This window comes from Mus pahari, chromosome 9, assembly GCF_900095145.1.
Source record: "Mus pahari chromosome 9, PAHARI_EIJ_v1.1, whole genome shotgun sequence".
Taxonomy (NCBI): Eukaryota; Metazoa; Chordata; class Mammalia; order Rodentia; family Muridae; genus Mus; species Mus pahari.
Genome location: NC_034598.1, coordinates 85,455,136 through 85,473,456, shown reverse-complemented (window position 1 = coordinate 85,473,456; position 18,321 = coordinate 85,455,136). Strand labels below are relative to the sequence as shown.

General features: G+C 43.2%; 1 protein-coding gene across 5 annotated transcripts in view; it reads right to left on the bottom strand.

The window, feature by feature from the left end:
• Gas2l3 (growth arrest specific 2 like 3) overlaps positions 1 to 14,294 on the bottom strand; it is a 32,233-nt gene extending 17,939 nt beyond the window's left edge. For 2 of the 5 annotated variants that reach the window (XM_029542054.1, XM_029542057.1), the window contains exons 1-5: positions 14,218 to 14,294; positions 6,890 to 6,996; positions 4,504 to 4,572; positions 3,965 to 4,135; positions 1,058 to 1,226 (exon numbers count right to left, since the gene is read on the bottom strand). In XM_029542054.1, the coding sequence (XP_029397914.1) occupies positions 1,058 to 1,226; positions 3,965 to 3,988 (193 nt within the window). In that variant the 5' untranslated portion in view covers positions 3,989 to 4,135; positions 4,504 to 4,572; positions 6,890 to 6,996; positions 14,218 to 14,294. The remainder of the gene's footprint in view (positions 1 to 1,057; positions 1,227 to 3,964; positions 4,136 to 4,503; positions 4,573 to 6,889; positions 6,997 to 14,217) is intronic. The other 3 variants (XM_029542055.1, XM_029542056.1, XM_021205435.2) reach the window with 3 other exon arrangements.
• Positions 14,295 to 18,321: the final 4,027 nt, after the last annotated feature.

Here is an 18,321-nt window from a genome sequence, read left to right as displayed (position 1 = left end):
TCTCTCTCTCTCTCTCTCTCTCTCTCTCTCTCTCTCTCTCACACACACACACACACACACACACTCACACACATGTATACACCCACATACACACCTGTACCTACATACAGGCACACATATACATGCACATGTGCACATACCCATACATGTATACACATGCATACATACTCATGCATACATACATATGCACATACCCACACACATACATATACACACATATATGCACACATATCCAAGCATATGTACACATACACACATGTATGCATACATATGCATATATACATGCACACATATCCAAGTATACATACACATGCACATATGTACATATACACATAGACATGCATACATATACATATACACATATACATATGCATATATATCCAAGCATATATATATATATATATATATACATACATATGCATATATACATATACACATATACACATGCATGCATACTCAAGCATGCATACACATGCACATATGCACATATACACATACCCATGCATACACAGACATACACAAAACAAAAAGTGATATTTTTCCCTCAATGGAAAGAAAGTTCAGAGCGCTCATTACAATCTTGAACAGAAAAAATACGATTGAAAAAAATCCAATGCCAGAAATTCTCCAAGTGGCCTTTTCTTTTTGGCTTCCTTTGCTTCTACTCCTCCATGTTTCAGAAACTGTATTTATTTTTATATAGCCAAAGTATATCTTCCACTTATAACCTTATGGTTCATTCAAGATTGGGGTAAATCAGTTTAAAGAAAAAAAAACAACAACAAATAAATAAAGCAATATTAGAAATATATATTTTTTTAAAAATCTAATAATATTAAAATAAAATGTTTTTTATTCAAAATGACTGGCTCCATCAGTCAACTCTCCAGTGCCCTACAATTTCAAAGCCAAGGCTCAGGGTGAGAGTATCTTTTTGACTATACGGACTGTGAAAACAAAGGGCTTGACTCTGACATTCACTTGAGTACCCCGGCATCTGGAACAGTCAGTCACTCCGTAAAGGAACATAAAACATCGGTGTCTCTGGAAACCTTACCTAGTAAGCCAGATAACCAAATGGAGAGATCTTCCTGCATAGGCAGCAGGGTGGCTTCATGTCTCACGGCTATCCACTCGTCATACTGGCAAACATCGGCCAGTCCCGGGCCATGTCTGGGAGTCAGGGGACACCTGGGACTTAGAGGCAGATCTTCCCCAAACCACACCTAGACAAAATACCAACCAATCATTGTTTAACGTCATCATACCTCACACAATGACTCTGTTTAAATAAGGAGCCACAGGCCATCCAGAATAAGCAAAATTGTATCATCCCATAGAAGACATAAATCAGAAGAAAACTGGACTATGATTTTAGCATTTAATACAGTGGTTGATGTCAACAAACACTAAATTAATGAATGGATTCTACTGTATAGACAGAATAAAAATTCAACAAATAGTATTTTTTCTCTACTTGTTAGCTTAGGAGTGTACTAGTAACTAAGCCAGAATGCCCCGCACCTTAGCTATAAAATGGGTTAATGACTTACAAGATACATGTCTGTCACATCTCTCACTGGCCCTGACAGACAGCAGAGATTAAGCAGATGTCTGTGGGATGGACGAGTGAATGCACACATGAATGGCTTCTGCAAACTTCAAGTCATAATTGTGATGTTTTAAATATTCATTTTCTTATTTTTAATTATATGTGTCTGGGTGCGTTGTACATATTAGCACAGGTGCCCAAGGAGGCCAGGAGAGTGTGTCAGATCCTTTGGAGCTGGAGTTGTGGGTAGCTGTGAGCCACTTGATATGGGTTCTAGGACCAAACTTGAGTCCCCTACAGGAGCAGCATGTGCCCTTAATCACTGAGTCATTATTCCATCTCCTACAATGCTATCTTTAATTTTTTTTCCAGATACTTTGATTAATGCAATTATGATGGCAAAGTATAGTCTATAAGCAAATCTCACGTATTATCTGTATTTTTATGACCTACAATTGGAACATTTTTCAATGGTTATATAAGAACCACCCTGTCCATCTAACAGTTTCAGTTTTGCCTACTGACCTGTAAAGCCCAAAATAATTGCTACTATTTCAAATTTAAAAATAAGAATAGGATCACATAAACATACTATCAAACCAACACTTGGAAATATTTGAAATGAGCAAATTTGCTTTCAGATTGTTTATAGTATGTTTCAGATTGTTATAGTATGTTTAAGTATGAAAGAAGCAACCATGAAGCCACTTCTTTAAAAAGAGTACAAATGGCTCTTGTCTTCAAGAGTGGGTATTCCACGCGAGGTGTGCAGGAAGTTCTTCAAGGGAGGTGACTTGGAATGTAAAGAGCAGTGACAGCCGTCAGAGGGTGACCCTCTGCAAGGTGTCTGGCAGAGCAGGACAGCTCATTAGAGAGTGTCAGAACCCAGCCAGCTAGCTGGGTGTCTCCACCAGGAGTGGACACACACATAAGGAGTGACTGAACAGGGAACAAACACGTGACAGGAGGCATAAGTGAATCTTACAATATGTTAACAGGAAACAAAGCCGCGCTTAACAGACAACGGACATGTCAGAAAGTCACAGGAGCTCCTGCTAAAAACAAAAACGAAACAAACCAAACCCCTGAAGAAGAGGAAGGCATCAAGTCGGACTCCTGTCGGCCACCAACTACTGAGCATGAGGTCTGCCTTGGGTGTGGTTTATACCCCTGGTGTCAGTCCACTGAAGAACACTGAAGTTCCCTCTCCTATCAGGTGACAACTGCAAATAGCTTCTAGACTATAGGCGGGATGTTTGTCTTGCATGAACTTGTGCAGACAATCTATAAAGGGGGGAAAACCCACTCCCACTCTCCTCTGGTGAGACACAAACAGATGTTAGAGAAAGAATTCTTAAAGAACAAACCCCTGAAGTGTGCACTAGGCCATACACATCCTCCTGAAGTGTGCACTAGGCCATACACATCCTCCTGAAGTGTGCACTAGGCCATACACATCCTCCTGAAGTGCGCACTAGGCCATACACATCCTCCTGAAGTGCGCACTAGGCCATACACATCCTNGCACTAGGCCATACACATCCTCCTGAAGTGCGCACTAGGCCATACACATCCTCCTGAAGTGCGCACTAGGCCATACACATCCTAGTGGTTCTCAGCTTGTACTATCTCGCTGCCTCACAACTACCCCGCAAAACGTGAATCATTAGTCTCACTTACAGGTGATGAAGCGGAGGCACAGGAGGCAGCATACCTCACTAGCCTCTCACTGAGAGCGGACAAAAGCGGGGTCAGAACTAAGCTGCGATCGACCCATAAGCTCTGGCTTCCCGAGGTATTTATTAGCAGCTGACTGTATCTCTCTAGGTAGAAAGGTTCAGTGTACCTTTTGTCTTTAAATTAATATTTAACTATTCTATAAATATCTAAAGAAAGAAAACAAAAGAACGGAAAGGCAATAAATACAGCAAACACAAACTTTAGACTATCATGATTTCTGTGACATAGCTGCTGGCTTTGCCCAATCATAAACAGGAAAAAAAAATAAACCTACTCTTTAAAAATTTTTAATTTTAACACCCAGTGAGGTACAGGCTCATTTATAAAGCACACGTACAATTATCTAAACTAAGCCTTGTAGCTTGTATTTAGTTTCTACTAACTATTCCTTCAACTGCAAACATGTACCATAGTGTCAGGAGGGGTACTATAAAGCATTCTACTTAACTTTCCCCAGGTTGACCCACTAACCCCAACATTCTTTTGATTCTTTCAAAGATCTAGCACGAGTCAAACTCAGAATCAAAATCTCCTCGGAACTGGAAAGCCAAAATACAGTATGCCTACTGTTAAAATATAGTGCTAAAAAAATATACTCATGCCGTAAGAAGAATTAAAATCAATAATATCAATTCAGACTTTATATTTATCTTTCAGAAAAAGAAAACTTACTTGGATTGCAGGCTGCATGGTCATCTACCCTGAGATGAAACTTCTATTCTGGAGAAGGAAGATGGCATCAGCTCCCAGGGGATGGTAGAGTTCCTGGTCCCACAAACCCCAGATTATAAGAATGAGGCACGTGATGTCCCGCCTCTGACAGAACACCTGAGACCCTCACACCTAGTCAGAATAAATAACAGTGAGAACCTGGCGGTGACTCCCTTCTGCCTGCATAGGGCACCTGTGACTCGGCCAAGAAAAACCGGGAACACTTTGGTGCGTCATCCCTGGTACTACACAGAACTCATGACAAAACAGGCTCCCTGAGCCTTTTCCTGTATACAATAATGTAAAGGGGATGTAAATATAAGCCCCTCCCCCTAAACCGATACTGACACTCAGGCATCTGTCGTCTCTTTGTGATGATCGCATCTTTATGAGTCACGTGAACTTTATGAATCACATGCTAAGCCACAAGCTCTTTCTGCTAGATAAGATAAGATAGTAGGGTTAACTATCCACTTCAACTGCGACTTAAAAATACTCACTACCTCCCCGTGACAATCCGTCAAAAACCAAAAGCGGCAGCGTTGGCTCCAAAGCTCTGCTCTTGGACTCTGCAACGGAAAGACAAATTTTAATAAATTCAGTCAGACCCATGTAATTCTTTAATGTGTCTGCAGGGAGAAAATTAGTGAAAGGCTTAAAGATTATATAGATTATATATGAAAAAGCATATGTTGGTTGCTTATTTATAGCAGGCACAACATAAAACTCCTGATAAGGCTTCCTTATCCAGGGTACCTATTTCCAGAGTTAGGTCCTCCAAAGTGCTCTCACGCACCTCTCATGCACGGTGCCAACCAGACGCTGCGCTCTCCAAGGAACAAACAGAACCCGAGCTAACACTAACTGAAGAGCTTAGCATCTGTCACACTGTCTCTGCAGAAGGCCAAAGACCACAGACTGCCCTTTCTGAGCGTGTTTCTCCCCTCTGCCACCGCAAAAAGGCCGAAGCACAAGTGAGCATTGCTAACCGGCTTGTTACGCTTCCCACCAGTTAATTCAGTGGGGGACACATTTTCCTTTAGCATAAATAACCCTTTGTCCCCAACAAAGGTTCACAGTATGAAACTTCCGAGACCATTTCTTAAAAAAAAACACGCAGCAAAGAAGCTGTTCTGATGAAAATGAAGTTCCACACAATCAGACAAGGGCTCTAACAGTGGGAGCTGCCGACCACCAACAAAAGAAAGCTACAATTAGAAGGCGTGTGCACAGCCAGAACAGAGGCACATTCACAAAGGAGCCGTCCCAAGAATGTTCGGCAGCTGTGCTTTCTACGGAAAATTCAACAGAATTCGTTTTATGGAGGAAAATGAAGAATTTGGGGACAATGGTCAGTCACTTGAACTTTAGCAAAAGTCACATGCTCTCAAATTCCTCTGGTACGACAGACCGCGCTCCTCGAGTGGCAGAAGTGTCACCTTTGAAGGACCTGCATTTCCTTTATGAATATTTCTTGGAATGTAGGGATGGCTCACCTGCGGAATGCTTGCAGAGCATGCGCAAGGCCTTGGGCTCAACCCACGCTACCTCAATAAGTAGATAAACTAATTTGCAATAAAAGGGGACTCTGGTACCTCGTAATGGAGCCTCAGCTATGAAAAGCTGCTATTGTGTGCACTATTTATTTGGGGGGGAAAACTTTTATACCTGTCCAGACTGAATCAGTTAGTCAGTTACTGAATTAGTTCTCAACTCCATCCCGGATGTAGAGCGCCAGTTTTTAAAATATAATCGAGCTGTTCGAACTGTCTTGGAAGCCAGTTTCATACCAAGAGTAGGTGCGTGGTCAGCCCTGGCCCTGGTCTGCAGCCCAACCTCAACTTTCCTCTCTCTCATTGGCCCTGTCTTCCTCGTGTCTATCCTTCCCCGAGACTCAGCCTCAATCTGAACCAGCAGTACCTCATTCTTGGGGGAGTGGGGGCACATCATCCCTGGGGGTACACCTCATTTGGCTTTTTTCTTTCTCCCTCTGTCTTACTGGGGAAGCTGCCTTCTTTACCAGCCTTAACAGGGTTTTTTTTGGTTATCCCCCACCCCTTGAGAATGAATAAAGGCAAAACAAGAACTCTCATGTGACCCCAAGTCCAAACTGCACTCTAATTCTGATGGGAATCTTTCACAAGCAAACATCACGCATAAGTTAAGAATATTATACTCGACTTTGGGACGCTCCAGGGGAAATGGGAGAAACAAGATGTGCCCTCCACCTGCAGCTTGCCCAGGACTGAGCCCAATCTACTCATCCCAAAAAAGTAATAATGAAGTCCTGGCGGTTATTTTCCTTAAGGTTCTCCTTGAAATCTGACCTCAGATCACAAAAGAGAAAGCCATTCTATAGAACATTCCTGCCCAGGGTTGCAGGCTCTGAGCCACAATATGCTGTATTCCTCCCCCACATTATAAAACGTGATGTGAAGGACTTAAAGTCCCATGACACAATCCAGATTTAAACCTGGAGGAAGTTCCAAAATGGCTAACAATAAGGTAAGTTTCTTCAAGGAAAAGTGGGGGGAAGGGGTTACTGTTACTACTACTACGCAGCACTGAGCTTCCAGAAGACTGCCAGTACATATAAGCTGCAAGGAGAGAGCCAGGTGCCAAGCCAAAACTGCAGTAAGAACAGAGGCATTTTCTACTAGTCTGTATGCCTGCAGTGTGCATCAAAGATGCTTCGCCTTTTTGATGTACTTCTCTAAAATCATAGTTCAAGAAAATATAGCATTCCTGATAAATGGAAATGGAAATGTCTTAGCTTTAAAATTCTGAGTTAAACACTTCATAGCTGCTTAGCTGAGAAAACAAAAAATTCTATATCAATATCAAATATTTTTCATATATTTTTAAAGTACATACTAATATACTCACCATCAAAACAGCACTATGGTAATGCAAAGCACTGGATTCATCTGGGTTCAACTTCTGCTCCAACGTAAACCATCTATATGGGCACAACAGTGCTAACTTCTTAGAACCTAAAAGTGTATCAGAAAAAAAACAGGGACTCAACATCGCCCTCAGATGCCTGATGTAAAAATAAAATGAGATGATATATAAAGTACCTGGTGTAGGAGCACTTGACTAGGAAATCTAGGATGAGACATAGAGTTCATTTGACAAATGAATATGAGTATGGTAATAAATGAAAATAAAAATGTTAATACAGACACATCAAAACTTAGAGCCAGAATATGCAACTTAGGGTTCTCTTTGCTAGACTAAGTCTTCATAAAATCATGATCTGTGCACGTGATGTGCATGTGTGCACAGACCCCTACACACCCATGCAGAGGCTACCACAGCAGACCATCAAGGATGCGCTGTCTCCGCTCCACCATGCTGGAGCTATGGACCTGTGCGAACGAGCCCTGCTTTTACATAGCTGCTGAAAAGGAGAATTTAAGTCCTTACCCAAAGTGCTCTTACTCTGAGGCATGTGCTCAGCCCATGAGTTTATGTTTTAAATGTAAATTATTTGTCCCGTTCAGCTTTATTTCTTATGTCCTGTTTTGTGTGACAACACATGCACTCGTGTGTTCAATAAACATTTATCCAGATCCTTTACTGAACTAGTCACCATAACTAAGATAAACCTGGTGACCATCTCACTGTCCTTACAGAGCTAACAACAAACACCACTAAAGACCGAAATAGGAGACCAGACAAATCACTGTGTGACTTTAAACCAGACCAGCGTGGAAGCCAAAAGCAGAATCCCTCAAGAGAAAAGTAACGGGCCTTCTTTAGACTTAACTTGAATGAAATTATTTTTCTGTAAGAAAAGCATAAATCTGAAGAACGGTAACTGTTTAGCCAAGAAAGGAAGAAGGGTCCTGTACAGCGAGAGCAGTTCTTACAAAGGCTCCGTGTGAAGAAAATATGACGTATTCCAAGAAGCACAGTGGTCAAAGGATGGAGAACGTGTGGCTTGGTGGCCCCCATCATCCCGGCAGCATTGAGAAAATTAGATTTCACTCTAAGTGTAGTGGGGAAACCACTGAACTGTTTTAATGGCGGAGTGGTGGCATGATCTCATTCCTCGCTTTAAAAAGCTCTCTGAGGACAAAGGAACACAGAAGTAAGACAGAAAGGAGTTTAGCGAAGAAAAGAAGTAAATGGCTAGAGGTATAAGCAAAAGAGCCTAGGGAAAGGATGAGAGACGGGGTTAGAGAGGACAAAGCAGTGAGCATCTCCAGGAGAGGGAGGTCACTCTGGAGGGTGACAAGAGATAGCCACCTGCTGTGGACAGTCTGAAGAACATCCCAGACCCCACACCTGGGATGAAAATGAAAACATGTTTTGATGACATTTCTGTACTTTCTTTTTAAAGAAATACAGAACATTCCAGAACCGTCACTCTGCATATCTAATGTCAAAGTGCTCTTTAGACTTCCAGCTTTGTTGGCCACAGCACACTTCTCTCTCCCTGGCTGGTTCCACTCCTTGTTTTCCAGCTCTCCTTGGCAGGTAGCCCACAATTCTGGCAACCCCAAAAATCTCAGGGGGGGGGGGCTCTGACACAATCGAGGCTTCACCTTTAACGTCTCGTTTCTCCAGGCCTGGACACCTCTGACACACGCCTGATCTCGGCAGCTCCCCTTAGTCGCTGAGGACGATTCCACCATCCCTGTCCTGGACTCTAAAGCCAGAAGCCAGTGGCTGACGCAGCCAGTTTCTGCTGTTTGCTGGTGCTGAAACCTGGCCTTCTCCTTCAATTACGTTTGCATTCAGTGTTCTGCTGTTGATGTCGTTTCCTTTGCCACTTAAGTTTTTCTTCTATTCCTTTGTACAGCTTGGAAGCTTAGCTGAGTGGGTCTTGAGAGCTTTACTCCAGTTAGCATCGGGCTTTTCTTTAAACATGTTATCTCTTTGACCAGTGGACTTAAACTATACATTTTGTATTTTTCCTTGACTGCCTTGCTCCTTTTTAATTGTTGCTCTGAGTAAGAATGATCACTGATGACCACACAACACAGCCAGGATAGGCTGCCTTACAGTCTTCTCTGCCAGTTCCACTGATCAAGAACTCTTCAATTTGGCCACAGGCAGATTTGGGGTTGGCGTTGGGGGGAGGGGGGTGGGAAGAGACAGAAATCAGCCATAGTCTTTCCCAAAAATCCTAAGAATGATCTCTGGGCCACTTACTAAGATTCTTGCCCTACCCCCCAAAACCTCTTCAGCTAGGCCGTCATAACCTACATTGCTATTGCTCTCAGTATGCTGTCTCCCATGCTCCTGCTGGGATGGCCCAGGAAGCCCCATTTAAAATGCTCAAATACTTTTCTAGTCCAGAGTCTTCCATGTTCCTACAACAAACGGCACGATCAGACTTGTCCCAGTAATACCCGGCTCCCTGGCACTAACTCTGCCTTGGTCACTGTTCCATTGCTGTGAAGAAACAACACAACCAAGACAACTCTTAAAAAAGAAAGCATTCAATTGGGAGCCGGCTTACAATTTCAGAGGTTAGTCCACTGCGGGGAACATGGCAGCATGCAGGCAGACATGGTGCTGGAGAAGTTGCTGAGAGCTACGTCCTGATGCACAGGCTGAGAGAGAGACACTAAGTTAAAGTACTGCAAGTGACATGAGCTGATAAGACAGAGGACTCACTAAGAAAAGCAAAGGACTAAGGCTGAGAATAGTCAGAGGTCAGGAATGCAGGACAGAATAGCTGCACAGAAGGGCAAGGACTCTGACCACTGTGACACGGGAGGATGCATATGGCTGCTCTGCCAGAGATACCCATGTTTACTATACCGTCATCTATATCAGACCAGAGAATGGCACCCAGAGATGACCTGTCTTAATTCCCAGAGCCTACAAATATCTGCCTTGACATGAAAAAAAGGAAACTTGCAGACAGAAAAAAGACCTTGGGATGAGAGCTTACCCAGGTGGAACTAATGTAATCACAAGAGTCCTCAAGAGATGAGGAAGCTGAACTGGGGGAGGACCTGAGGTGGGCACTGGGAGAGGGAGGGATGATAGTAGGATATAAAGTGAATAAATAAATGTAATGGGGGGGGGAATAGAGGGTAGAGGAAAGACCAGTCATAGGAGGCAATAAAAGGTCATGAAGGGAAAAAGTCAGAGGCAGAAGCCTGAGATGCTAGACTGGGGCTGTGAAGATGGAAGAAGCCAAGGGATGCAGGGCCTTCCTGGACACTGGAAAGGGTAGAGTGGACCCCTTCCTATGGAAAGAAGTAGCAGAGCCTTGCCAACACCTTCAGTCATAAGCATCATTAAAACTCGTGACTTTTTATCCTCAAACTATAAGACAAGAAATCTGTGCTGCTTTGAATGTTTCTAACACTTGGAAAACTGAGACAGAAAGATTAATACTTCAAGACCTGGACTACACAACAAGATCGTGCCTCAATATTTAAAATAATAATAATAATAACATATACCAATATTAAATTGGTATATATATATATATATATATATATATACATATATACACATATGTATGTACATATAATTAAAGGTTAAAGGTACGATTAAATAGTGACAGAAATCCATGGTATATTTACCTATAACAACCACAGCTTCAATGGTAGACGAAGACATTTCAGAAAGTAAAATTTTAGGCTGAGAGATGACAGTAATTGAGCATTTGGCTAGGATGCACAGGGTTTTGTGCCCAGTCTCCAGTGCTGCAAGAAGATAGGAGTAAGATTTCCACAGTTTACTTACTAAAGCATCATATACCACTGACAAGATATAGAGACTGTCTCTTTGTTGGAGAATTTGAGAACTTCTCTTGCAGTGTTCAGCAGATATTGAATTTGGACAACTCAATTTCAACTTAGAATTTTCAGGTTAGTTTTGGAATACAAAATATATATATTTTTTGAATTGTGTGCATTGTGAGTTCAGGTACCCAAGGAAGCCAGAGAAGGGTGCCCGATCCCTTCAAGGAGGCCAGAGGAGGGTGCCCGATCCCTTGGAGCTAAAGTTAATTATAGGTGGTTTTGAACTACTCTGCAAGAGGAACTGAAGTTGGGTCCTCTGCCAAAGCAGCGCATGATCTTAACCACGGAGCCATCTCTCCAACCTCTACCCTCCACAAGACTTTGAAAAGATGTTTAAAATCAGTTCAACTCCATCACTTCAACTAAAAGACTAAAAGGGAAATACACAATACAGGAAAAATGAAAGAAAAATATATTTAATTATCCATTAACAGAAAACTTCTCAAATAGCTTATGGACTACCCACACTGTATACTAAAATATAGGCATAAGAATGAAATCTTTTCTCTAGACATGGTTGTACACACCTGTAATACTTTCACTAGGCATGGCTGTACATGCCCATAATACTTTCTCTAGACATGGTTGTACACACCTGTAATACTTTCACTAGGCATGGCTGTACATGCCCGTAATACTTTCTCTAGACATGGTTGTACACGCCTGTAATACTTTCTCTAGGCATGGTTGTACACGCCTGTAGTACTTTCTCTAGGCATGGTTGTACACGCCTATAATACTTTCTCTAGACATGGTTGTACACGCCTGTAATACTTTCTCTAGACATGGCTGTACATGCCCAGAATCCCAGCACTCAGAAGGCTAAGGCAGGAGGGCTGTCACAAGTTTGAGACCATCCTGGTTTACAAAGCAGCAGTTACCTTTCTTAATTGCTGTGACGACCAAGGCAGCTTAGAGAAGCAAGAGTTTATTGGGGCTCAAAGTTTCAGAGTGTGAGCCTGTAGCCACCCATGGCAGCAGGCAGGCAAACACAGCCCTGGAGCAGGAGCTGAGAACTTTACATCCTTAGAGCTTTCTGAGAGTTGACATTTGATCCACACGTATGAGGCAGAGAGAGCTAACTGGGAATAGCTCGAGCTTTTGCAGCCTCAAGGCTGGCCCCCTAGTGGCACATCTCCAACAAGGCCACACCTCCTAATCCTTCCCAAACAGCCCCAACCAACTGGGGACCAAGTGTTCAAACATAAGAGCCTGAGAGTGGGACCGTTCTCATTCAAACCACCATACAACATAGGTCAAAAGAAAGGAAGGGAAGGGGGAAAGAAGAGAAGGAGAGGAAAAAAAAGGGAGGAAGAGAGGAAGGGAGGAAAGAAAAAAAAAGAATTTTTAACAGAGCCAAACACTTTTTAATGAACCAACTTTAATTTTGACCAGGAATATAAATTGGTCCTAGGCTGGGATGGAGCGCTTGCCTAACATGCATAAAGAGTGCCATCCCAAGAAACACACACACACACACACACACACACACACACACAAACTCCACCATAGCTAATATAATACCTTCTTACAACCAATTTATATTGCATGACAGTAAGCAGACATCTGTCAGATAATACGTCAGCAATTCCTAGCACGTGACTGACTGATGGCATCAAACTCCCAAGATGCTATCAGCGAAAAGATCACATTACATTTTATGTTTGTGCTATACTTTATTACAGTCAGGTTCTGTGAAGGTTTATGATTCATATATAAAATACTTAGTAACATTCTGTTAACCAAAACATCTGGTGCATCAGAGTGCAATTCAATGAGAAAACTCACTGGGTTCTTAGAGGAAGAAGAATTACTACTAATCCCAGCACTCGGGAGGCGGAGTCAGGAGGATTTCTGAGTTCGAGGCCAGCCTGGTCTACAGAGTGAGTTCCAGGACAGCCAGGGCTACACAGAGAAACCCTGTCTCAGAACAATAAAAGAAAAAGAAAAAGAAGAGGAGGAGGAGAAGGAGAAGGAGAAGGAGGAGGAGGAGAAGGAAGAGGAGGAAGAGGAAGAAGAGGAAGAGGAGGAGGACTTATTATTATTACCCAAGAAATGTAATTAGGTTACTGCCTTACAAAAATTATTTGAGGCAGTGCTCTCTAATGATGAGGTTCTAATTAAACGTAAACTCACTTGAGACAAATTAGATTAGCTTCCCATCCTCTCAATACATCATTATTAGATATGTAAAGGTGTACCTGATCCAAACATGAACAACTTACTGAAAGACAGTAAAACATGTTGTACACATTAATTTTACTTCTTTACTTTTCTCAACAGTAAGGTGAAAAACATGACTGAGGTAAGGAACTCAGCCCAGCATCTCCAATGTCCTGGCAGCAGACAGCTAGAAAGCGGTGTCAGCTGACCATAGTAAGTTTTTGAAACTGATGAGTCAGATGCAGCAACACGTTAGAATCTACACCAGAGTATTCTTACTAGTTTCCTCCTGAAGGGAATTAAAAGGTGTGGGGAAATCCCAATTTTCAATCATTCTGTGCATGCGCGAGAGAAGTGAGCCCACAGCAGTTCAGAACTACTTATCTAAGGGTAGTCATTAACGATCTCACATGGCCTAAGCAAAACCCAAACTCAGACCTAGACTGGACCCGCAGAAAAACACGTTCCTTCGTTTTAAAGAAAGACTACAGAGCACTCTAATGTGTTCGACTCGGGCCCCTAGGTTTAAAGGAGACAGGATGGAACGGGGTGGGAGTGGGGGGCGTATGCATGGGGATGGAAGCTCTCCAAATGGTTCTTCTGCCTCCCAGGGCATTCTGCAAGCCTCCCCCAATTCAGTTCTCCAAACCCAGGGGTGTGGGTGGGAGAGCGTTGCGCAAGGGCTCCACTAATGTTCCCTAATTCCGTTAAGTCTGGGAGATCTGAGCCCTGCAGAGGAGAAATGGGGAAGAGCTTGTAGTGCCTATCACGGGGCAAAAAAAAATAGCAGCGTGACCGTGAGTAGTAGTCTGTCCTGGGCCAAAGATTCTATCCCTTCCTTTCTGAGGAGGATGATGATGAAGAATCAAGTGACCTTTCTGGCTGTGCGCTGGGCAGGAGGGTGCCCTGGCCACCACGCACTACTAGTTTGTGTCTCAGAGCAGGACTGGTCGCGGCTCCACCTCGCGCCCCTCCTACTCCCGAGCTCACACTTGTAGCCCCTCTTACCCACCAGAGCGGGCAGGTGTAGGAAGGTGAGCTGACCGTCACCGTGACAGCCCCAAGAGCCAATCGGAGCACGCGGCTACCTCAGTCAGCCAATCGCAGAGTTCCAGGGAATCCCGCAGCTCTGTAGCTTACCTGAACTCCACCGGGACGCTATAGACTGGGGAAGTGGGGGTAGGGGCGCCCGTGCTGAGGTGCAGCAAAGATGCCGCAGGACAGGCGACGGAAAGTTAGGGAGGAAAAGAGAAATCCAGCAGGGAAGTCACTCACCAGACCGGGAGCGAGGTCACTTCTCGGGGGCGACTCGGCTCAATCTGTGCGTGCCAGCAAGCCTGCAACCAACCGCCGCCGCCGCCGCAGTTCGTCGCCCAGCGCTGCCGCCTGTTTCGAAGGAGCCAATCAGAACCGGGGGCGTGGTCTGGACGCCACGCCTCCAGAGGCTTTTTACCGCACGCTAGATTCCTATGGACCTTTTCCAGTTCAGTCTGCTCTATCAGAGGCAGTGACAACCCCTCCTCCTATTTGTCCTGTCGTTTCAGGAGAGTGTGTGAAGCCCGCCCCTCATGGCTGCTTCAGAGCGCCCTGGAATGTTGCTCTTCCCAGGAGTTTGAGCTCCTTCCAACCCTAAAAATCTAATCATGTCGGGAGGGGCACTGAGGTTTCCAGAAACACAAACCAACCCAGCAGGGACCCGTCCAAAGCAGAAGTCTTTCAGACAGAGCCCATCCCAACCCCCTTACTGTGAAAGAGAGAGAGAGAAATCCTGGAAGCCAAAAGAGGATGTTGGCTCTTCCTTCAGGAAACATAGGGGAAAGGGGATTCGGATGTCAAAACAACAATGTAACCATGTGATTGTTACACTGTAGTGATCGATGTGAGTTAACTTCAAAAGTGGCTTTTTGATGTGGGCTGATCTTACTGGCTAAAAGCCTGGAGGTTCTGTGTTCTGGCCCAAACTCTTAGATTCCTGTGGCTTCTGTTCCTTTTAAGTCTTGACACCTCAGAGGTGCATGCTTCTCCATCTCTAAATTGTGGGCATGGAACTGAAACCTGGTCTCTCACCAAAACAATTCAGCTTTCATAGGGAACAAAACAATCTCAGTTTTCAAAGGGCTGAGGGGCATGGAATGGGGAGTCTATGAAACACAGTGATGGTCAGAGGTTTGGAAATGACTAGATCTTGAAGGAACACCAGAAATCTGCCAGAGGAAGTCATTGCTATGAAAGATTGGTTCCTAGGCAGGGAGAACAGCAAATGCAGGACCCGGGGAGGCACATGGAAGGAATCGTTTTGAATAACCTAAGTTTGGACCTGGAGAGACAGCAGTCTGAAAGTATGTGTGTAAGAAGGTAGGCCTGATAGATACTGAGGGATGTAGATGCAGTCCTGGTGGAGACCCGTGAGATGATTAGAAGGATACAAAGAATAAGTAAATTCATTTGTGGGGTTTTCATTTTAGGGAGTGGGGGTATTCACTTTCAAAGATTTTTGAAGAAGGAAACAGAATAGTTTGTCATTAAAACAAACAAACAAACAAAGCAACCTAAAATGACAACTCCCTAAAGTAGCTCAGAAGGTGGGTGTGAAGGAAGTGTCTGGAAGAACTAAGAGGGTGATTTATCTGGCCTTGGTTATTATGTGGTGGCACTGGTCTTAGGAATACAGGAAAAACAAGCTGTGGTAGAGGACCAGTGTGCATTTTCGCTGGGTGTATTCAGTTTGAAGTGCGAGACAAGCGTGGAGCTAGAGATGTTCCGATAACAGCTGAGCTGGCTGGAGCTACTTCAATCCATCTAAGCAGAAGATAAGGATTAGAGATGCTCTGCGGCAGGCCCTATCCTAAGCACCAGGGATCCTGCTCTCCCAGGATTCCAAGTGGAGAAGGCCATCATTAAAAATTGACAAACGTGATCAATGGGCTTGATGATATCAGCCTGTAGTTGTTCCTGGTTTTTTTGTTTGTTTGTTTCCTAATTGCAGTCCATCTGAGAACTCTTTGCTGACTGCAGCAGCAGCAGAAATTCACAGAGTCTGTTAGAATCACCCTGTGTTTCCCAATATTTCTTATTTAAAACCATGGGGTTATTTATATGCTTCCTCATTTAGCCATATTTTGATGCTTTAAATTAGATATCAAAATATGTGCATTTCCCTGCAAAACTTGAAGAACAACTGTGTCTAAGTCCCTAGCACCAAAAAAAATTTTCAATTATTAATAAGTAAGTTATGCCATACAAGTCTTATTTGATGAGTCACTGCTTAGCAATGGTTCTTATACTTTTTTCTTATGTGTATGCCTTGTGCCTAAATATTTGAACATCATTTATTTAAAACTGAAACTGTGCTCCTGGAAATGTAAACAGTCTCCCTCCACACATAGCTCTTAACGGTTTTTAAGTCACTTACAGCATCTACTTTAAGGCCTGCTTTGCCCTCACTCCTCTGTCTATTTGGTGATAAAATGGACAGTGCTGTTGGGGATGTTCCAGAAGCTGGAGACCTGTGCAGTCCTCTCAGCCTGTATCCCTCAGGGGGATGGAGATGATGAACCCCCTCCGGGTTCTTCGAGTTAACCCGCTTCTCTCTCACTTCCCTTAAAGTTTGCCTTCCCTTGTTTCATTCACAACTTCGAGTTTAGATTAGTTCCTAATTATCACCCCAACCCCTGAGCACACTGGCCAGCTCACCTACCTTGATCTTAGCACTGCAATTAGTAATTGAGGGTTCCATCGAATAAGCTATAATCTACTTTCATGTGTAGGCTTTCTAATTGGTGGTTAGGTTAATAGCCATGTTTCAGAGGTTATTTCTTTAATTGAAATTGGCATGGTTGTAATGTGGGGGGTGCAGAGGGCCACCAGTTCCCTTCCATCGGATGACACTTTATTCATTCTGACTTCCCAGTTTAAAAGTGTGCCCCACTTCAGGGAGCGTCATGTTTGGAAGCCTCCGTTTTTAAATTGCATTACATCAGGAAGTTATTTGTCTGGCTAAAAAGCTTTTTCAAATACAGAGGATCCCCCCAAAATCCAGTTGTCCTTGAAGTAAGGTATATGATCCCTCTATAGCCCTACAAAGATGTTTTGGTTCCATAAAATACACTGTGGTTGGTTTTCGCTTGCTTTGAATTGGTTTTCAGATCTTTGGTTTTTATTTCAGCATTTTGGAAGTGGTTTTAACGCTCTGACACTGTTGAGTATCAGCCATGGATTGCATAATGTGTGGAGTACTAAGTGAAATGCCAGGGTGATAGACATCTTGACCTGCTCACAATTAAATCACACCATAGGCAGGTGGTCAACTGAGATCCAAATACACTAAAAACAATACTGACCTTTGTGCTACTTTAAGAATGCTACCTATTTATGTTAATAAGTGTGTTATATATGTAGTTCACCAGTATGATCTTATAACAATAGCTGTGGCTAATATCTATGTACTGAGTTAAGTATTGTACACTCCAACTCATCTCCACTGGACCCTCAAAATATGACTTTATTTGGAAGTAGGCTTTTGCCCCAAGTCCGATTAGAGTTTATTATAACAGACAGAAACACACGAACACACACACACAGACACCCACACGCACACACACACACAAAGAGGCGTGTGCACACACAATGGGGTAGGGAAGGAACAGAGGTTAGTGTTATGCATTCACAAACCAAGGAATGCCAAGAGCTGCTATAAATCCAGGAGATTCAAGAGGTGTTCATGGAGTCTTTGGAGGGAGCTTGGCTCTGCTGGAACCTTGATTTTAGATTTCTGGCCCTCAGAACTGTGAAAGAATGACTGTTTAAAGCTGGCAAACGTCTGGTAATGTTGGAACTCTAGGAGACAATACCATCTATATCTGAAGAGAGATTTTAAAACAAATCTAATCACACAACAAGAACAGCAGCATGAAGATGGACTCTCCAGTCCCCTGCTTCATTTATAAATGTCACAGATGTGAACAAGTGCTTATGGAACCATGATTTCTCGAATTGGTTTATCATCCAAGGATCATCCAGTTTCCATCACATTTACTGACGTGTAATAGAAAAAAAAATTTTTTTTAATCTTCAAATTCATGCCAGAGAAACTCAAAAAGGAAATGTTTAATCTTAGGATAAAATTCTCTAACGTCATGCAAAGTGTAATCTGAGATTTCAAATAACATCAACAATTTGATGGTTTGTATGAAATTTTTACTTAGTGTCCAGATGGTGAACTATTTGGAAGGATTAAGAGGTGTGGCCTTGCTAGAGTAAGTGTGTCCTTGTTGGAGAAGGTGTGTTGGGTGCATTGCTGGGGTAAGCTTTGAGTCTCTCTCTCTCTCTCTCTCTCTCTCTCTCTCTCTCTCTCTCTCTCCCTGAGGATGTAGGACAGGT